At 47.7% G+C, this 22,056-nt stretch overlaps 2 protein-coding genes across 2 annotated transcripts in view; both read right to left on the bottom strand.

Annotated features, from left to right (window-relative positions):
- Window positions 1-102: 102 nt before the first annotated feature.
- Window positions 103-3,789, bottom strand: LOC133155941 (probable asparagine--tRNA ligase, mitochondrial). Its single transcript, XM_061281616.1, is given in 14 exon segments — window positions 103-316; window positions 414-440; window positions 571-668; window positions 737-932; window positions 934-1,011; window positions 1,152-1,189; window positions 1,285-1,383; window positions 1,634-1,766; window positions 1,930-2,024; window positions 2,336-2,416; window positions 2,491-2,631; window positions 2,985-3,105; window positions 3,189-3,309; window positions 3,748-3,789. Coding segments are annotated over 14 exon segments (1,380 nt in total). The 5' UTR covers window positions 3,755-3,789; the 3' UTR covers window positions 103-171.
- Window positions 3,790-8,614: 4,825 nt separating this feature from the next.
- Window positions 8,615-22,056, bottom strand: part of LOC133155963 (teneurin-4-like) — a 95,492-nt gene continuing 82,050 nt past the window's right edge. Inside the window, exons 27-31 of the mRNA XM_061281655.1 lie at window positions 19,850-20,085; window positions 17,503-17,799; window positions 15,395-17,009; window positions 12,977-13,119; window positions 8,615-11,287 (exon numbers count right to left, since the gene is read on the bottom strand). Coding sequence (XP_061137639.1) covers window positions 10,523-11,287; window positions 12,977-13,119; window positions 15,395-17,009; window positions 17,503-17,799; window positions 19,850-20,085 — 3,056 coding nt within the window. The 3' untranslated portion in view covers window positions 8,615-10,522. The remainder of the gene's footprint in view (window positions 11,288-12,976; window positions 13,120-15,394; window positions 17,010-17,502; window positions 17,800-19,849; window positions 20,086-22,056) is intronic.

Consider the following 22,056-nt stretch of genomic DNA (forward strand, 5'->3'; position numbering starts at 1 on the left):
AAGAAATGGATGGAGGGTCTTACCACAGTTGGCAGCAGTCTGGAAAAGGTGTAGAAATCCTCACACCGACTAGTACAGTATAGTTCCACGGAAAACTCATCATTGATTTCATAATTTATGACAAATTTATTCATTTAATAATATTCATTTCGAAAGGAGACTCAAATGAGACTACAGCAGACAAGAATGTGAAAATCTGGGGAAAGGAATCACATCTTTGATGTTGTCTACTCCCAGAATGCATTGCAGATATCGCTCGAACCCCATTCCGAAGCCACCATGAGGGACGGAGCCAAAACGCCTCAAATCCAAATACCTGAAAATAAATGTATTCTCATTGGATCATGTGGCCATTTACATCAAAATGTCCTTTATGAATGTAAGCAATAAATATTTGTATTTTTTTTTTTTACCAGTCATAGGTGTCCTCTAATCCGACCCTGAGAAGAAAAAAATAATTTAACCCTTTATGTAAAATTTATTTAGAGATGTGTTCCTTGGCTCAAAAAAAAGCTTGAGGGGAAAAACTGATCTACCACCCAAATGAAAGTGGTGCGAAGGTGCGCTTACTCTTCCAGGCGAGCCCTCAGCAGGTCCAGCCTCTCCTCTCTCAGCGAGCCCCCGCACAGCTCCCCAACGCCGGGCACCAGAAGGTCCACAGCAGCCGCCTGCGCACCACAGCGCCACATTACAAATCGTCTCGCTCGACCTTTGGTCCTGGCCGGTTTGAACCCACCGTGTGCTGGGGATGGTCCCGATTGTCTCTGGTGTAGAACGGCTTGAGCTGGTACGGATAATCGGTGACAAAGAGTGGACGCGTGCCACAGTGTTTCACCAGATACTTCTCGTGCTCCGTGTGAAGGTCGCAGCCCCACTGAGAAGCGAAACCAGCGCAGGTCAAGGTGCTGCTCGGGCGGCTGAGATGTTTAGGAGATCATACGCACGTTTGTGGGGAAGGCGAACGTCTGCGAGCTTCGCTTAAGGATTTCTATTGCCTCACTGTAGGTCATCCTGGAAGTACATTAGATGGACTTCCTTGAGCACTTATTAAAAAAAAAAAAAGAAAAAAGACCCATGCCAAAATCCCATCAAATGAACTCAACTGTATTTATAGAGGCCTTCAAAAGTGCCGATGCTGCAAAATGACTTACACGTGGAATTTCTCCTTCAGCATGGCCTCCACGGCATCCTATTCCGGAGATGCAGAAAGAAAGCCGAGTGAGACGATTGGCCAGCCGGTTACCGGGCAGGACGGGAGTTGGAGAAGCAAAGCGACTCGCTCACCCTGTGTCCCGGTGTCACATGCTTATGGAACAAATCCACGTCTTGAGCGCAGCGCTCCAACACGTGCTCGGTGGTCCATTTGAACATGTCCTCTATGACCTGAGGCGCATAAAATTCAGACCATGTCAAATGGGCCAACTTTCAGTGACGGTTAGGTTAATTTTTTTTTCCCCCCACCTTGCTTAGTTACAAATCATTGCGCATTATCAAGGATGCACTGGCGGCCACGGCGAGTGGTCATTAGATTAATTATGAGAAAACATCGACTTTAATTTTGTTTTTCTTACAATAATATTATTGTCTTTCAACATTGCTATTTTTTGCAAGTATCGTACGACGACGGGCGCACCTCCATGAGGTCCTCGAGGGAGCGCGTAAAGGCCAGCTCCGCCTCCACCATGTAAAACTCCGCCAGATGGCGTCGGCTCTGGGAGTTCTCGGCGCGAAATGTCGGCCCGAACGTGTAGACTCTGGAAAATGACCTGAAGGCAAAACCACGGAGAGACACACTTGACGATGCGCTCTGTGTGTGTGTGTGTGTGTGTGTGTGTGTGCAGAAGCTCATCTTTTGCCTCGAGGCAAAAACTGCAAAGCAATTCCACGGACGGAGGTACTAAAAAAAAGAAGAATAAAACGACATCTCACCCTGCCATGACCTCCAAATGGAGCTGCCCAGACACGGTCAAGTAGGCCGGAACCGAGAAGAAATTCTCATCCTTGCTGTTCTGCGGCCAGGAATGCTGCAGAGAAACACATTGGCCGGCAACTTTATTAGGCACAGCGCTCTGTTGACAACCAGAACAAGCACAACATCTTTGGAGACGGCCACAGTACAACGTTCTCGCTATGTTGTGAAATGTTCTCGTGACATGGATGACCGCACCATTAAGTTAGGGCGCCACCTAGTGGTGGTCGTCTTAAGTATAGTTAATTAACATGTCATCATTTGCTCCAAATTGGGGGAGATAAAAAATTGAGATCTGAACAATCGTGGGGAAACAAATATGAAATGTCCAGAGTATACGGCAAAAGCCTCGTAACGCACTCTCACCTTGATCTGAAAGAGCTCGCCGGCCCCCTCGCAGTCGTTGGAGGTGATGATCGGCGTGTGAATGTGCACAAAGCCATTTTCCTGGTAAACAGGAAAGCGGAGCAAGCATCGGTCAGGGTCTGACTTTGCAAAACTCTCCGCTGACTTGACCTCACCTTGAAATAGGAGTGAACGGCCGAAGTGGCCTCGCCGCGTATCCTCAGCAGGGAGCCGAAGGCGTTTGTTCTGGCGCGGAGGTGAGGGAACTGGCGGATGTACTCAAGCTTGTGGCGCTCTTTGATTTTAAACGGGAAATCCTGTGAATGAAAACAAGGGATGACGAGTTGTGAAGCATAATAACACAAAAAAAAAAGGAACAAAGAAATAGTGGAGCCACAAGAAAAGAAAGAATCACAGATTGAGGTCATATGTATATTTTTGTGATAGAAAGTCTTGTGTTTGAAAGATTCCAGGTCATTTCGTTCTTGAAGATATGACTTTTATGCAAAAGAAATAAATGACAAATGACAATCTTGATGAAAAGAAATTGAAGTATGCAAAACCAAGAACTTATTCTTGAAGTTTTGATATCCGAAATATATCTAACTTTTCATTTGGAAAACACACAACTGGTTTCTCATGGTTACTTTTTTCCTTTTTGGGTGCTCACCAAAGGGTTACATTGTCCAACCAGGTCGATGTGCTCCGCTTGCAGCTCCACGGGCTGTTTGGGGTGCAGACTTTTCTTCAGGATGCCTCGAACTTCAACGGCGCTCCCAAATGTGAGCAGCCTTTAATTGGGGGGGGGGGGGGGGGGGGGGGGGGGGAGAAGATTAGTTTTCTTCTGGGCAGTTGACAATACAAAAGTCCTTACGGCTGGTTCTGCTCAGGACTGCCGATGATCTGCAGCGACTGCAGACAGCTGCCGTCGTTGACATCCAGGAATAGATTTGCCTTCTGCGATCTGACGGAGCGAACCCATCCCTGACAGAAAACTGCTTTGTGTTATTTGTAGATCCACAACTCAATGCAACATTACGGTGAACTGCAGACAGTCACATTTTGTGTGGAAGCCCGGGCAAGATGTGATCATGCACCCATTCCCAGAAATGTAGAAAGACACAACACGCACGCACGCACACAGGACGATCTTAAACGCTACCTGCACTTGGACGTTTGCTTCCAAGCCAGTGCCTGAAATTGCTTCAGCGACTCGAAGCTTCCTCGGCGCCTTTTTGCAGAAATGTCTCAGAGTTTTTAGCAAAACTCTACGAGAGGCGGAAGCAACATAACACGTTTGTGCGGCAGTCCGAAACATTTTACTAACATCACGACTTCTAAACCACTAAAGCATACGCGGCGTCAAGGTTTTAAGACATAAAACCATAAGTTTGATGGCGATTTAAGCATGAACCGGCTTGCTTGGCTTTCACCTGACATTCACGTTGATTCCTCTGTTTCACTTCCTGGTTGAGTCTTCCGCTATTGGTCCGATGAAATTACGTATGACAACAAGTATCCAATCAGATTAAAGACTGTCACAGCGGAGTATGAACGTGCTCATGGGAGTTGTAGTTTTCTTTTCAATTATCAAAATGCACGTTTTTATTCATACATGAAATTTAATTAGACTAGAACGAGTTTCTTTCTTTTTATTTACATCATCCACTTAAACATATTAGAATAAACTATTTTTATTTGCTTCAGTTTGGTTCTTGGTGAGAAAACAATCATCCACATCCAAGTCTCCTTATGTCGGACACAAACTGCCCCCCCATTCTGCAGAGTACTAGAACCGTCTCCCATCTGCAGGAAAGTGCTCTTGAAATTAATCTGGCGTGATGAATGGATCGTCAGCGTCAGGTCTATTTGCATTTAAAGCCCGCTCATTCACCGCCCGCCGTGACACCGGGTGCGCGCGCCCGACCGCCCATGGGTGCCGTACATCAGGATGCCAGTTTTGGAATAAGATGCACAATTATTCACCTGCCCCCCGGTACCCCCGTTATCCTCACGGAGCCTGGTGGTCTGAGAGAGATGCGACAGGCCGGCTGCGTGCAACCTCTGTCTGCCTTCTGACACATCATCATTAAAAGCTTACCGTGATGCATGGCTGATATTAATAATCTCCATCTTGGTGATGGGAGCAATTATGCACATGCGCTCATCTTAGTGGGAGAAGCGGAACAATTCAATTCTCCTTGGTGATTCACTGACAAGAGAGTGGAACGCTAACTGAGGGCATTTGTCAGAAATGTCACAATTCTCTCGCACCGGAATAGAAGCTTAAAAAAAAAAATAGAAACATCGAATTGATGAAATACTGAAAGTAATTAAAAAATTATTGTAATAGAACAAAATGTTTTGATGAATAAAGGAATAGAATTAATGTCAGCAGTTAAACGGGTGAATGCAGCGAGGTGACTGAACTACTGTAACTGTACCACAAGATGGCGCTGTAGCTCCACATGACAAAAAAAAACGTTACCAATTCAAATTCCTTCTCATGCTCGCTCCTGTAGATTTATTAAGATTTATTTATTAAGTGCTCAACTGAGACCGCTCATGTCCCTCCTGGACCTTGTGAGTACACTTGACGACACTTTCTTATTTATTCTTTTATTATTATTTTTTTTACCTCGTGTAGTGTACCTATTGAAGTGTTCATGAGGTGTACCTAATAACAGGCCACTTCATTAGGGAAAAATCATGGTTATAGTTGAACTGAAAGTGAAAAGTGCCACACCCGCCCTCACCCTCACCTCCTGATTGGCTGGTTTCTTTTTGACGTCACTTATAGACACTTCATTTGGTACACTGCCATTTTCAAGTGTACCTAATAACAGACCATTTCATTAGGGAAAGCAATCCCCTCACCTCCACCTCCTGATTGGCAGTTTTATTTGTGACACTTCTTCCCAAACATATAAGCTACACACGTAAAACACAAGAAAAGCTGGAGGTTTGTCATCCCAGCTCATGGAGGACGGGAGCCGGCCTTCTCCTCCTCCAAATATTGCGCATTCCCAAACGGAGGCCAGCCATTGATTTTATGTGGCACGGCTCGTTAAGTGCTGATTAGGCCGTTATAGCGGTATGATTTCAGGGAATGGCTCATGTGACAGGCCAGCAGACGCGAGTCGAGCGGAACTAACCGCCGCCATCTTCCCTCAAAGTCACCGGGGATGGCGCGCCCCTCGACTCTGACTCCGCAATGTTGGCCCGAACCCTTACAAGCAGTTATTCTATAGGCGAAGCACGCTCTCTTATTGCCCTCGGGTGGTACGTGACAAAAAAAAATAAAAAATCACTGCCTAAATCAGGGGTGTCAAATTATTTTTTTTGGCGGGCCGCATTGTAGTCCTAGCTTCTTTCGGAGGGCCATTATGACTGTCACCCCAAATAAATGTATGAGCACCTCATATTAGATACAGTAAAAGCTACAAAACAAAGTGACAAATAACTTGTTTTCAAATCAGATGAGTAAAAACTGGTCAAATATTAAAAAAAAAAAAATTAAAAGTGAAGACAATTTGCAATTCTAGTAATGACACACGAATTTGATGCACAATTTGTCTTCGCGGGCCACATAAAACAATGTGGCGGGCCGTATCTTGTCCCCGGGCCTTGGGTTTGACACACTTGTGGCCTAAATTCATTCATTCACTTCAGTTGTATTTTTTATTTATTTTTTTTACATTTACAAACGGGATGTACATGACACACGCCAGGAAATACTAAACAAATCACCACGAATAAATGAGCCGTGAGTCCGCTCTTCTCCGCTGTCATTAACACAACACCCCCCTCCCCTCCCTTCCCCTCAAATGATACGTTTCATTTACCCCCGCTGATGACGCTAATGATATGTGAGTGAAAACGTGCTCTCCTCCAGATAGCGAGACAAAACCGGCGCAAGAAAGAACCCATCTTGTTAGAGGCAACGCGCGGCTCAGGCACTGTAATTTGGATTTGGACACTCTTGACACGGACTCCTCTGTAGGCGACGTGCATTAAGCGTGTGCGGGTGTGATCGCAAAGGTCAGACTGCTGCAATAAGGGCCGATGTACTTTCTCCCCCCCCCGAAGCATTTTTCACTGTCAGTGTCAAGGGCATCAGATGTTTGGCTTGTCTGCAAATGTTATTTTATCGAAAAGCACAATAAAGTGAAACGCCTCCATATCACAAATGGCACATTGGGAGAAAAAAAAAATTGCATAGCTGTTGATGCGAGTGCGGCGAACCTGTTGCCGTTCAATCAAGGCAATAATAGCTTTGCGTTCGACTTCTACAAAATTGCCGGGAACGGCGTCAAAAGGAATTGAAACGTGCTTATTATTAATGGAGTGACCGTCACTGTTGACTCATCACGCAGGCATCACCGACATGGAAAGGCCTCAATTAGTGCGGCGGCTGGCTGACACCATCTTTGTCACGGCGATGAAGTGCGACATGAAAAGCTGTCTGAACACGTTAAGGACGATTCTTATCCCGGGTGACCTCGTAAAAGCCTCAGATGCGCTGTCGATAACCGTCGGCGTCAAGCGCGGAGGCCCGAGGTGGAGATTAGCCACGTGAAAATACAAAAGTGACATTTGAGCCTTCACACCTGTCAGGTCGAGCTTCACAAGCGCGGCCGAGGCTCCGGAAACTTCCCACGTTTTTTTAATGAACCATTCCTCTAGGTACCATTTATTACTTTCAACACATTTTTCTGCCAGTAATAGCTTGAAGCACATGTTGCGAAATTTCAGCTTCATTTAACGCAGAATAATTTGTAGCTCAGCTCACTATATTTTCCAGCTAGCTTGTGCAAACCTGCTCCTAGCGTACATTTCCACCCCATTAGCGTGTACGAGAGGCGACGCCGACCCCCGGCTGACCCGCGCAACGGTGACATTTTCAAAACGAAGGATTGGCTTTCATTTGCGCCGAGTCATTCTAATGACGCGGCACCAAACGAGAGCGAGCACCTTCGAGGACTTTAGCTGCCCTCCCTCAATAGCTTTAGCAACATTAAGCTTTTATTACGGCGCCATCATTTGCATGGGCCGGATGATTAAAAGATGAGCTCGTCCCGGTCGCCCCTGCAGAGACGCTTGAAACGCAGCGCGTGTGCGAGGCTTTTCATTTTCATGTTTTGAGGGTTGCTGCAAAGCGGGCAACAGGTGGGCTCCTCACTTTTGTTCAAAACATCGCTCGCTGTCAGGAAAATAAACAGCGGGTCGACTTAAAAGACGGCAGGTGTTACACATTCATTTGCACTTTGGGCTTTTTTGCGAACTGTGCACACAAGAAAAGAAGCCTTTTTCTTTTCTTACTTTTCTCAAAAACAAGTATCTGTGCTTGGACTAGCAGGAGTACTTCTGCCATGCATCAAATAAAATGGCTGCCGGTCCAAAACGACCCAATATTACAGCACTATTTATTGTTTGAGTGACGTGACCTAAAGAGCATTACATCTATTTTAAAATTGGCCATTTTCTTTTTCGATATCAATTGCATTCGGATAAAAGGAGGTTATTTATAGCCATGACGCTTTACATGTTGCTTTAATCAATATAAAGAAATTTGTATTCCATTTGCAAATCCCCAGATTAGCGCGACGGTAGCGAATGTCAAGAGGGATGCACATGACTTTTTTTTTTCTTTTTGCCACCTGTCACAGCAGACTTCAAATGAAACGTCAAATTTTGCTTCAAGTTTGCAATTTATGGTTCCTACCGGCAGGCCTTCGTCAGCTTTCTGCAAGGGCGAAGGTGAATTTGTTGGCGTTATGATTCCAGCCTGCAGGGGTAAACAAAGATGTCTCGCTGTGGCAAAATTTTAGTTCTCAACGATAACAACTTTAGGGACTGTAGAACTTTCCATTGAGACGGCGCACATATAGAACTTCCAATGTTTTTTTATGACAGTTTTTGGCATTAAAATTTGTTACTACTCACCTCATCCAGCAGCCAGATGGGGAAGTGGACGGGTCTAGTTGAGAAGGAGAAGTTCAGAAAGAAAAACATTTTAGTTTGCATGCTTCAGTTTTACTAGGCAGCTTTGGTCTCTGTTTCTGACATTCACATGATTTGTCCACCTATTGAACATGATCTGATTAATTATCATTAAGTTAATTGGGAAAATAATAAAAAAATAATAATGAAAAAATAAAATATATAAAAAACATAATAATAAAGTACATAATAAAAAAATTGAATAATAAAAAAAATAAAACGTAACATTAATAGTGTTAATTATGAGCAACTGGTGTAGACAATTAATTTTCCATGACAGAACTCAACACAAGCAGATAAACACAAAATATTCCCTTTATTTTTTTTTTTTAACTCATTCTACCTTCATAAGACTACACAGGATGTAGCTCTAAGCGGTATCTACAGTTTGCATCTTTTTCATTTACAGCGCGCTTCTTAACTCGTCATCGTATTTACAGTCTGAGAAAAACAACAACAAAAAAAAACACTGTGTTGGAAACTCAAACAAAATGAGTCTGGAACTTTAGCAGGGCGGGAGGGACAAAAAAACAACAACAACAACAGTTCTCAGTGCAGCCATCATTGAACATACAAATCAAAACGACAGAACAAAAGGAATTGGGACACCAACAGATTCCCAATGCTTTTGATGGACAGATGGGGAGGCGTGCAGTCAAGTCACATTGTGACCTTTTCAACCGTCCTCGTCGTCACGTGAGTGTAAACACAAGCAGTAACACCCGCTGCTCCCGTGCATTGCGTTCCGTTAAGGCAAAGCGCGCTGCTTGGACAAAAGTGGACGCCAAACCTCTTACCCAATCAAATTCATCCAATCAGGCCTCGCTGGACCTCGCTGGGGGCGTCCCATAACTTTTGTCCAGGTAGCATCTCTCTCATGGTGCCGTCAATGCAAAAGCAGCACATGTGGGAATACTGTCAGCGTTACGAGGTGAAAACACACTCGACCCACTTTGGGCCAAGTCCAATGATGGATGCAGGCGGGTTCACATTTATTTTCAAAAAGTTCACATCTCTTTTTTTCTGAAATCCGGTGTGTTTGTAAGTGGTGAAAATCAAAGAGGAGCACTTGTTCTTTGCATTTTTTTAGAAAAACTTTAAACCACACATCATTTTTGAAAAAGTGCTTGCAAATCCCTTAAATGAGCTTTTCGGAGCACTTTTGACCATTCAGCAGTCCACAGGGAAGAAAAAAAAAAACCACCGACGGGCCGCCTCGCCCAGGCGGGCGACACGTCCCTAGTTACCGATGCTCGACAAGTTTCAAGTAAAAAAAAACAAAAGAGAAAAGAAAGAAACAATGTGATCAAAAGAGAGCAAATCTCCTTGGCTGAAGGAAAAGGCCGAATAGAGTGAGACGAAAAATGTAGCCGCACTTGGGAGGAAAAAGAAAAACATGGGCAATCAGCGGCTCATTCATTCTTTGTCTTGTTGATTGGCTCATTGAAACTCAAACAATTAAAATTGTTTTTTTAGTTTAGTTTAGACAGCACAAAAAAGACCTTGTGTTTATATTTGAGACTGACGTAAAAAAAAAATACTAAATGGAAAAATAGGATGCAGGACAGAATTGGATTTTAATGTTTGCTCGGTCGGGTTTATGTGAGCTGGTAACGAGCATCAGTCAGCCATCACGATCAATCCGGAACACGATCCATCAAACCGTATTACGTTTGTCAAATCAACCTCATGCGGCAGATCACATTTTGTTGTTTTGGTTTTTGTAAATCACAGAATTAATAGTACATAAACAACAATTGGCTATAAAAACCCAAGAAGTCGTTTTGCTTAATCCAGAATAAAAATTGACCAGATCGCTCAATTAATCGATGAAATAATCCATCAAATAATCGTGACAACCCTAATTGAAATGAAGCCTGGTTTGGTGGATGAATTTTCAATTCCATGGTTTTGCTCTTAAAGAACTTTTTTTTTTGTCGGATAAAAAAATCAGAATCACAATATTTTGACGCTTTTTCATTTTTGCTCTTGCCAACTGCCAATTAAAAATGGAAAGAATGATGTTGAGTGCAACTGACTGTTTCTGTCAAGTTTTTCTATTCAAAAGGAGGCTGCGCACGCACGCACACGCGCGCACACACACACACAAAGGGGCGGCGGCGTACCGAAGCGTCTTTGGCAAGAGGTCCACCGTCGTTGTCGGCGAGAGTCCGTCGGGGCGGGCCGGGCAGCGCGGCGTCCATGTCACCTGCGACGGCGGCCCATTTCGCTTTGTCTCATGAAGTGGACGTTGTTGACGCTGTCGGCCAGCTCGGGGTACTGCTCGGCCGACAGCACGTAGAAGCCGTCGTAGCCCTGCACCTTCCCCGAGCCCAGCAGCTGCTGCTTCTCGCCCTCGGTCCAGGCGCGCGAGCCCTCCTCGCCGTCGCGCAGTCTCTGGCGCTCGCGGGCCCAGGCCTGCGCCACGGCCCGCCGGCGCGCCGCCTCCAGCAGCCGCGCCTTCTCCTCCTCCACGCTGCTGCCGTAGCGCGTGTTGAGGCTGAGCGCGCCGTACTGCAGCTGGATGTCGGTGATGCGGCGGGCGCGGCCGTTGAGCACGGCGTTGACCTGCGACACCGTCACGTTGACGCCGTTCTCCAGCGTGCGCCGGCCCGCCGCCATGCCGATCAGCCCCAGGTCGCCCTCCACCGGGCCCAGCTTGACAAAGTGGTGCGTGTCCACGCCGGCCGCCGTGTAGCGCAGCGACTGCAGGTAGAAGGCGTCGTTGAGCACGGCCGCCATGCGCCGCCCGTCCTCGTTGGCCAGGCTGACGATGTCCGTGCTGATGCGGCCGTCGCGGATGGCGAACTTGACGCCCTTGCCGAAGACGGAGCCCGCCGAGGCGAAGGCCGCCGATGCCTCGGCCTGCGGGCAGCCGGCGCTCTTGGCGTCGTAGATCTGGCCGAAGCGCTCCAGCTTCACAAAGGCCTTCAGCTGCCTCTGCACTTGGCACTGAACGCCCAGCAGCGACTGCAAAGCACAAACACGCAGGAACAATTCTTTACTTTTGCCTGGCGATGAAGCCCAAAGGTCAATTTGTGCCTGGTTCTTGTTTGGGTCAACTACATCAATGGCAGCTTGGGTCCAGTCCACGGTTTGATGCAAAGATGAGTCAGCAAGCAGCGCTAACATGCCTGATCTCCCGCGTCACTCCGTGTTTGCGTCTTGCGCTATCAATGAGAGCGGCTCGACCGTCCCGTGAGCAGACGGGGCAGAAGGGTTAGTGCCCCTCCCTCCTCCCCTGGCGGACCCCCCGGAGCGTACCGTCATCTGCACAGCATGAGGGTGCAAATCCAGCCCTAGGCCTGACCCAAAATGCGGCACACAACCTCGTCTCTCGGGACCCTCAAGAGACATTTGTCATGGTTGGCCAGCGGAGCAAAAGTAAATGAAAGCAGACTCTCATTTTCCCGGCGGATGGAGGATTCGGAATCCGTCACGTCGCCGGGCCAGAACCGATCAGAGCACTTCTCGCTAACAGATTCATTCGTTTATCGTCTTTCTCTTCCTAATTTGCGCATGAGTGCCCGTGTTCGCAATCAATCGTGAAAGAGCCCAAGATTCAAGTTGTTTTCCTTTGCTAGCTTTTGAGAGTGCTAATTAAAAGACGACTTGCGCGGTGGCGAGAACATACTGGCAATGCCTTTCAATAGGCTGGTGGGGGGTCGGGGGGGCTCTTTATTCATTCCGTCTAATCTACGCCGACGACGTTTCCCAACATACTATCTCCCCTGGAAGGATTTGAAATGCAAATGATTTTGGATTGGAAAAGCCATTTCCTCGTTTGCCTTTGCAGATCGGTTGGGTGAGGTTTGCGCAACGGGCGAGTGCACAAAGCTATCTTTGCTGGATGTGCACAAAAAAGTGAAATTGCACACCTTGGATACGTGCTCTCCAACACTTCCAACCAGATTTCCTCATATTATGTTATCAGTGGCGTGGTGGACATGAGGACCTTCTCCCCCTCCCTCTTTTGTCATTTCTGATTGCAGTTTCTTCTATTTAATCTTTTTTTTTTTTAATTTGAGATGTTTTCTATTTTATTTTAAATGGAAAACTGACGCTAATCTTCCTGATTTTTATTTTTTTTTATTTTTAATTGATTTTTTTAAATTTTTCATATTCTAAGTGGAAAACTGACACTAATCCTCCTGGATCTTATTTTATGCCCTCATCCAATGACTCAATTGTGTCCACATTTCGTTTCCTCGCGGTGCCCCGTGCTGACTGCGGCTGGGCCGTCAGATCACTGTTTCACTAATGGATGACACCGAGTTGAGGTGGCAGCCGGGGCGTCTGCCGACACCAATCTGACGGGCGACGTTAGCTCGTCTCGCTGCAACCCAAGCCCGGGCGACAACATTGGCCTCCTCAATAATTCAGGCGCTCGTGGAAAGGGAGGAGGGGAGGGACTTTAAAGGCCTCGCTAAAGCGCGGGAATCGGAGCATGTCTGCTAATTCCCAGACCTTGGCTGAGGGTGTAAGACTTGAGATGAAATCAATGGCCGGTGGTGGAGGGAATGGAGAGTGAATTTCCCTAATGGCAGGACAATTACAAGGGCTGTTTAGCCCGAGCCCCATTGCCCGAGATGAGACCGGGACCCGGCTCGCCGATTGCCGGCTAACGATGCGGAGATGGGAACCGAGCAGAGGGCTCACCTTGGTGCTGTCCCACTCCTGCGTCTTCATCTGCGTGCGGACCAGTTCGTAGGACGGCTCCAGTGTGTCTGTGCTGGGTTTGCGGTAGCCCGGGATGACGTTGTACAGCTGGAAGCCGAAGGTCACTAGCCAGCTGTTCACATCTGCAAAACAAAACTTTTATTTGGGATACCATTTTTTAAGACTTTAGTGGTACCGATACCAAGTACCTATACTCCTCGTCATTGACCTACAATGAATGGCAACAGGTGGATGAAAATGATTATTGTAAAGTCCGCCCTCTTGTGGAAGAGCATGTAATTGCACCGTTCCGACATATTTAATGAAACGTGCGCCTCACCCATCTAAATTCTGCCGTGACGCCGACTCCTTGAGGTATTTCGATGAAAGCGTGTCGCCGACACCTGGGAAGCCTTTTTGAATTGCAAATCAAATGCATCAGCACGTCTCCTTTTGAACGACTCCATACTATCTATCTTTTGTTTGTGAAAGCACACAAGCTGCAATAAATCCTCCAGACTGTCTGAAATGACTCACGTCGCGTCCCGCAGGTGCCACGGGGAAGGGAGGGGTGCGGTTCGCCGATGGCAAACGTCGCTCCAGCGAGCTAATTATACGGCGTAATATGGCGTCATTTGCGAGCAGTCGAGCCTCTGGGATTATTTTGTATTCTAATGAGATGCGGGAGGCATCTGCGCCTCAAATAGCGCCGCTTGGTTGGAGGTGCGGCTGACGTCCTCCCGCTTTGTGCTGCCATTTGTGGAATTTCTCATTAAAAAAAAAAAAAGATATATTTTGGGTCAAATTTGTCAGTACAACCTGACAGCAAAAATTAGCACTGCAACGGACGAGTACTTTTAGCGCCGACATTGGACGACACCTGACAAATGCTTTTTTTTTCTTCCATAAATCATTTGTTTGAGCAGACTTTGGTCATTTAACAAAACGGATGTAAATGCCAGCGCCATCAATCGCAACTGAGGCTGTCCAAAAGCCATTCAGACCAAAATGGGAAAGAAAAAAAAAAACCTAGAAAAAATGTTGATTTCCCTCGGTACCTCCTATAGGGGATGGCAGATTCCTTGTTATGATCGACAAAAGACACATTTGTGTGTCAACACAATGCACACACAACCAATTTGGGGGAGAGACACGATTGCGAGCATCCCACTCGAGTGCGCTGCTGTTTTGCTTCGAGCGAGCGAACGGCTGCGACGAGTGAACTTGCTGACTCTTTTGACAAATCCATTTTGTTGCCACTTCTTTATGTGGCTTTTCACGGTGCGTTTTGCATGGGAAAATCTACTTCTATTTTCATGATCTGCTACAGGGAAGGAAATAAGCCTAAAAATCTTTGGCTCAGTGACACAACAAATTGAGACAAAGACGGAGTTCACGCAGCCGCACGTTTTTGCTGGCGGGGAGATTTTAAAGCCCAGAGCGGCACCTAACGGCTCCAAAGTGACATTTGCAGGTACAATTTGCTGCCGTTTAATGCGCTAATTAGCATCCTAGTCCGACAATTGTCATCAGCACGCCACATTTCCTCGGGCAAACAAGCGGCGACCTAGGGGAAGGAAGAGTAAATAAGAGGCCGATGTGGGGAGAATATTCTGTGCGGCCCTTTGTTTCTCTGTGACCTTAGCGCTTGATCTACGACTTGTGATTCAAAATGAATTCCTCCGGTGACATCACGACAGCGGGCGATGACTCGTGAGCGATTTCCGGAGCGGATTTTTTGTGTGTTGATGCAAAATGTGTGGCACTGGGAGGCTCCCCGCTACCCTGAGTGTCACTCTGCCAGCAAAAACAGTCTTTGGGGGGGGGGGGGGGGTGTGCAGATATGTGGCTCTCTCTCCCCCCCTTGACATGTGTAATTTTAGCGCCATATAAAACGGATATGCATTATTGATCGCCCCCGGGTGGGACTCACCTAACATCTGCCGGCATGGCTATTTATATTGCGCTACATACAACCCCGTGGACACCAAGTTGAGGTCGCTCGCTCCTTATGTTTAAATTTATGCGCTCAGAGAAATGTTTCACATAAAAAAAAATATTTCCTGGCGGATTGAAATGTGGCCTTGGAAAGTTTGTTTACAGTAATCCCCTCAGGATAGATGCAGTCTGAAATAGTGACTACTCGCATATTTATATGAAAGCTTTAAGCCTAATACAAATATCTGTATTTGTGACTGAATGCGTGCGACTTTAAAAAGCACGGCCTGGCCTGTTGCGCGACGCCCGACTCAGCAAATCAAGTGTAGACTTGGATGGCTGTTAACTGGCCAAAAATTATTGGGCCTAATCACATTGTAAGATTGTATAAGATGCAACTGTAAGCAAATTGATTGTTTTGTCTTTTTTTGGTTGGTGGTGTGTAGGCTCAGTAAAAGTAAAAAAAAAACTGTGACATACCCGTCATGTAGCACTTGATCTCCTCATTGTTGCTGAGCGGGTTGTTGTTCTTGAACATGTAGAGGTTGAAGGGCACAATATGGCCGCTGTTGAGGCGTTTCCAGACGTCGTGGTCGGGGGTGGTCCAGCGCCCGGCGAGTACGTCGTAGTCCCTGCGGCCCATGTGCACCAGCCGACTGAGGGGCTCGTACAGGCCGCCCTGGTAGCCGATGATGACCTGGAATCCGGGGTTGGTGTCCAGGTAGACCTCGCCGAAGGCCGTGTAGAGGACCCGCTTGATCATGTGACCCGAGCCGCTGAACACGGCCAGAGGCGTGCCGATGTTGTCGCAGGCCACGTAGAACTCGTCGCCGCTGCTCAGCTCCATGGCGAATAGGTGGCCCTGCAGGTCGTAGTACAGCGACGTGATCTCGGAGCTGCTGTGGTTGTACATGTGGGTGACCCGGGTGGGGCTGGACAAGTCGGCGTAGAAGAACTGCAGGTGGTGGCCCGCGCTGTTACGGCTGGACACCCTCCGGCCCAGGCCGTCGTAGCGGTAGCGGATGCTCCAGCCGCTGGCTTTGTTGTACACCTTCACCAGGAGCCCGGCCGAGTTATAGTCAAAGTAGTCGTTCCCTCGCTGGCGCAGGAAACCGTCCTCGTCCATCCTGTACTGGACGTCGCCCAGGCGGGTTATGCGGTCCCGGATATCGTAGCGCAACGGCGTCAGGCGGGCGCTGTTGCCCGGGCTGAGCAGATGCGGGTTGCCGTTGAGGTCGTAGCTGTAGCGCCACAGCGGCTTGTCGTTGACGGACACCACCTGGAGCTGTCCGTCCGAGTCGTACTCGTAGGTGTAGCGCGTGGTGTTGGCGTAGGGCCCCACCTTCAGCTCCTTGGCCACCACGCGACCCATGTTGTCGTACTGCACCATCATCCAGTACATGAGCGAGCGGAAGATCTCGTACTGCACCTCCTTCACGCGGCCGTAGGCGTCAAAGTGTTTGGTGTGCGTCATCACCGCCGTGGTGATGATCTGGTTGATGTCGTAGTAGATGACGCCAAACTTGCCAAACTGCTCGGCCTTGCCCGACACGTCGTCGTAGCGGTACAGGTCGATGGGCAGCGGCGTCTCGTTGATGACCGCCTGCATGCTGGTGACGCGGAAGCTGTTGTCGTAGACGTAGTCGAACCTGGCGTTGACCATGCCCTCTTCGCTGAAGCGGAAGATCTGCCGATCGATCAGCGGGCCGATTTGGCGGTAGCGGATGGTGCACGTGAAGCTCTCGCTCTGCAGGTTGACCGTCTTGAGCATGCCGGCCGCCTCGTCGTAGGAGAAGCCCACCCGGGTGGTGTCGTAGAGGATCTCCAGCAGCTTGGACAGCTTGCCGTACTTGTAGATGACCCGGCGACCCGTGCCCAGGTAGGTGGTCTGCAGCAGCTGGCCCTCCTCGCTGTAGTCCTGCAGCACCGAGGCGTTCCCCTCGGGGGGCCGGTACGTGTTTCGGTAGTAGCCCACCGACAGCGCCGTCTCCAGGCTCTGGCGGGCTACGTTGGGCATGGTCACGGACGACAGACGCTCGTTCTTGTCAAATTCAAAGATGTACTGTCTCTGGCTGGAGAGCAGGAGCACCATGGACTGCGAGAGAACACTTCAGATCAGCCTTTCAATTCGGATATTTAGTCAACGCGTGGATGACGCGGCTAATCGGAAAACACCATTTGCTCTGTGAGAATTGAGGTTCGGCTTTATGAAATGCTGTGAAAATGTTCTTTAGTTGTCGCTAATTATCCATTTGGCTCCCGACTTAGCGCCTTTGTACCCGCAGGTGTTGTCACGACAAGATCCCGCCATTTAAACACTTTCAATGGCAGCCGGAAAAGCCAGTCGTCAAGGTGACTGGCTTCCCATTAACGCGTGCCGTCGTCGAGGCTGCAAAAAAAGCGCCGCTTTCTCACCTTTTCCCTGCCGCCACCGAGAATAAAAGTTACATGAGCCTTTTCAGCCAGACAAAAGCGTCGACGCGTTCCGACACGTTTTAATTACACCATGTGCTGATGATGCCGGAAGCTAATAACGCCGCTAGTATGTCAAATATCAAACGACGCCATCTTTAGCGACCGATTCTTACCTTCTCCAGATACGTGTAGCTCCACGATTTACCGTCGGCAAATATTTTGGAGGTGATTCTGCCTTTGTGGTCGTATTCCATGCGCACCGACATGGTTCCTCTCTGGATGCCCGCCACGTGGCCCCCGGCCGAGTAGGTCACATTGACCCCGTTCAAGCGGCTGCTCGGGGCCCAGAGCGTGGGTCGCCCGGCCTGGTCGTAGTGGATGCGCAGCGTAAACTTGCGGTGGTCGTCGTAGACCTTTTCGGTCCTGGTTATGCGGTCAAAGTCCAGAGACAACAAGTTCCTGTTGTGAACCTGCGGAGGAGAAAAAAGCGGCGGTCCGATCAGAAGGGGCTGAGAGGGGGGGGGCAATGATCATAGGATCCATTCTGCATGCGGGCAAACGAGTGCCAGGTGCTGATTACTCTCATTTTGGATCTTTGGGAAGCTGGCACCAAGCAGGCAAGGACGACGTGCTTTGGAGCTTCTCGTTTGATTTGGAAAGACAGAATGTAATCCGAAAGGTCATGTTGGGCTTGGCATGGAGTCAAGAAGGCGAGATGACAGCCGAAAAGTCTGTCGTGATCGTTTAGGTTGGCCATCCTGTTCCTGATCCGTGGCTTAGTGGGTCCCACCTTTCGCACGCTACCTTCTGAAACCATACCAGCTTGCCCATTTGCTTCAAATGTCTTTTTTTAAGGCACGCGCCAATGATCGGGGTGCAACTCTTAAAGGTTTTTTTTTTTTTTTTAGGGGGGGGGGGCTTACTTTTCAATCTCCCGCAACAAAAGCCGGCTAAGGTCTCTCATCTGTGAAGGGACAATTACACCAAAGGCAATTACTGTCACTGATACTAATTGAGAGGCTTATTTTACGCTGAGAAAGCAACACTTTGGCAAGCTTGGCCACTTTATCCGACTTAAAATTAGATTCTCTTAAAATAATAACAAATTTACAAAATAAAAAGATGCACAACCAACAGGTCAGCCTATTTGCAGTTTGAAAATTATTTTTGCAGTTTTCCTACAGCAGCAGCAACAACATAACAAAAAAAAAAAATCGGTTTTTGTCCTTACAGCACTCGATGGTAATCCCAAAACGCTCACTGTACAGGTTAATGGTATCTGTCCAAAGACATTTGAACTTGTAGGAAATGGGATGGGGAAAAAATCTGCACATAAAATGTTGTGATGTCAGGACGTGTTCCGTCAAAGGTTCACCGGGGCTGAAAGAAAAACTCTTTTGAGCACAGACTCGAGTGTCCTGGGGGACGACGGGGGAAAAACTCACTGGCGAGATCTTTTTCAAACCGCATGGAGTCAGGAAGAAATCGACTATGAAGCAAGGGGGGAATCTGCACAAGGCCGTTTACGCATTTCAAAAAGTCTCCTCCAGGATATTGCGCCGTTGTCTTCTATCATCATTCAGCAAATGGACGAAAACAAGAAGGGAGGCCCGGGTAGTCGAGCGGAGGCGAAAAAAGCAAATCATTTGAATATAAAATATATTAGAAGTCTTTTTTTTTTTTTTTCTGTTCAGACTGCCTCGCGCGACAACGCAAGTGTGATGATTTGATAATACAAAAAAAATAAGCTGCATTGTCGGTGTCTGTATTCCCCCCCCCCCCCATCGCAGCACATTGGACAACGTGGTCACCCTGCGAGAGCAAACAGAGGTGCGCCGCCTCTGCGCCATAAATCAAAACAACCGCCGGCCGGGGCGAGACGATATAACGAGGGTCAACTCGAGGAGCACAACAAACTGCAAGCGACACCCAAAATCAAAAATACTTTATCCCTCCGCGTGTCATTTTGGACATTTGAGTCGGAGGGCACCTTTTTTCTTTTTGAGATGCCACCCCGCCCCAACTCCTCACCCAGCTACCCACGTAATATCACTTGACACGCCACTCAAGGTCGCTCAATGATTCGGGCCGTGCTCATCCCCGCCTGCTCGGTGGCTATTAGGCTGCTCCCGTTTCCCTATCTCACCCCCGAGGGCCATTGTCTGTAACATACATTCGACGCTTGCACTTCCACAGGGACAACGGAGCCATTAAATGAACAGCCAGTGACAGACAAAGTGGCACCTCCCCATTAGCGGCCCAAGAAGAAGGAATAAAAAAAAAGGAACTGTTGCTTGTCTTGCAAAAGCAAGGAAAACAAAAGCAGCATGGTGTATTTTGGGGTTTGTTGTTGCGACACGCTGAGAGAAGGGTTTTCCTTTTTTTAGTTTGTTGGGGACTGAATTCATTTTGCATAAGGCATTATAAAGTCCGAAAAAAAACAGCTTCTACAATTTTACCTGCAGATTTGAAAACACTTCCACCCACTTCCATTTTGGCAAGGCAAAGGCAAATTCTTACCCGCAACCGACGCCCGTAGACGGTGACCTGGCCGCGAGCCAGCTCCTTCCTCTGCCTCCACTCCACCAGGTTGAGGCCGTTGTCCAATGCCAGCGTGATGTTGCGCTTGCTGACGGTAGGGTGGACGGTGCCGGCCAGCAGGTGAGGCTCAGTGTGTAGCGACACCTCCATGCCGTTGGCCAAGGCTAGCCGCAAGGAGCCGTCCAGCCCGATGAAGTAGCTGTTGCGCACTTGATCTAAGACATCAGGGAACAACAGAAGGCAACGTTAACGCTCGAGGACATTTTTTTTTTTACTTCTTCTTGGTACCGCCATTAAGTTAATATTTGAAGAAAATGTTTTGTGTTTTTTTGTTTTTTTTAAAGTATGAAAGTACCAGAGTTGAATCTTGACCTTTCCCTTTTCTTTTTTGTACTTGTAATTGAGTGTGAGTAGCTACTTTAGCAACCTCTGACAACCTGAGCATCTCAATGCTAACGAAAGAGGACATAATCTAATATTCATCCGAGGCGGGGCGCAGCGTAATGAGCTAAAACGGCCGCTCAGCAAAAGAAAAAAGAGAAGAACAACCTTTAGCAGCGGCAGCAGTATTTAACTGAAACGCTGCAATAATGCAGCGCCCGGCCCAACCCGGATCGATAGCCGGCGGCTTTCCCGGCGCCCATAAACCTTTTTTTTAACAAGTTTTTGCGGCAGCCTCGCGTGAAGTCAGTGGAAGAGCGAGCTGAGCTGACCCGCGAAAAACGAATAAATAATAAATAGCACGACCCTTGTTTACGACGCGGCGCCACGTTCAGACTTAATGTTGCTGCTTGTCTCGCGTACGTTCATCAGGGAACCCCCCCCCCCCAAAAAAAATAGAGTGGATTATCCTCATTAAGGATCTCCTAATGGCTTGTGAAACATTAATGAGTTCATAGAAGGGCTGGGGGGAAAAAAAACCTTTGTCATTCCCACGTGTCAACGAGACACATTTAAGCGTCTGGAAGGCTTCCTCTGTCAACAGGAAACAATGGGCGCAGCACGCGAGCGTTATGCTTTTCCCCCTCCCGGCCGCGCTGCCAAGAGAAAGAAATGAGTGGAGGTGGCAGGCTGACCTTTCGTCGGGCCCTTTCCTCTTTCCATCATGAAGGTCGACATGAGGCCTGCAGGGGGTCAAACGAGGCTGGAAATGCCGCGCGAGTACACGTAGCGGCGGCGGCTAACATACGAAGGCGTTTGTGGTTCTTTGAAAGGGGATTGAAAATTTTTTAAATCACATTAAAGGTTGGATAGTGTTTGAATTCCTTAGTGCAGGTATAATTGAGAGCATATTTAGAACATTTGATGCAGATAATAACCCTCTTTATAATGATTGACAGTAATGTCCATAATTGCATATGTTAGCAAGAGACACGTTGGTCTCTTTCCTACTTTCTTTGCCGATTTTCTCTGATTGCAGCATCAGCGCACATTCCTGCTCGGCTTGGTGATTTGCTATTTTAGCCAGAATTATCGTGTCGTGGTCTGAAACTTTTCAACTGCCTTACAAATGTAAAGATGAGTCAGCTCATGAGAATGTAATCAATAAATCTAATTCGACATGCAAGGTGGACTGAACGGCCCTCGGTATGGCCTCGGTATGGCACAACTAGCACCCCGCATGCTACGAGAATGATTTATTTGTTATTTATAACATGAGGATTCATGAGCTGTTTGAGAGCAAGGAACTTGAGCAAAGTCGGTTGAATTAAATCCAATATTGCCGCAGGGCTTGAGGTGGGCGGTAAGCAGTAAGCAAGGCGCCGTGACAGCTTTAGTACGGCCCCTTCTGATTAAATGGGAGCGTCGGATATGGCGGACGCCGCAGCCGAGCAGCCTTGTAATTAAAGCCGCTACCCAATAGTTGCGACAGCGACTTTGCAACGTTCCACCACTGTTAAAGCACAACAAAAAACTAATTCATAATGAGAAGTGGGGAAAAAAAATACATGTTTTTTTTCTTTTCCAGACTGGACAAAGTGTGACTCTACATTATAAAACATGATTGAAAGTTGCCCTCCTTTTTCTTGTTTGACTGTTTTGCCAGTTGTGGTGATTTAAAGCTGCCCTCTTTTTTTAGGGCGAGCTCCTCCTCTTACACGTTTCCCGTTTTGAAGCGTGAGCCAGGAGACCCAATAAAAAAATCCTTTGAATTCCCTTAATTTGAACATTTTTTGCTTACTTTT

The sequence above is a fragment of the Syngnathus typhle genome, linkage group LG6, assembly GCF_033458585.1.
Source record: "Syngnathus typhle isolate RoL2023-S1 ecotype Sweden linkage group LG6, RoL_Styp_1.0, whole genome shotgun sequence".
In the NCBI taxonomy this organism is placed as follows: domain Eukaryota; kingdom Metazoa; phylum Chordata; class Actinopteri; order Syngnathiformes; family Syngnathidae; genus Syngnathus; species Syngnathus typhle.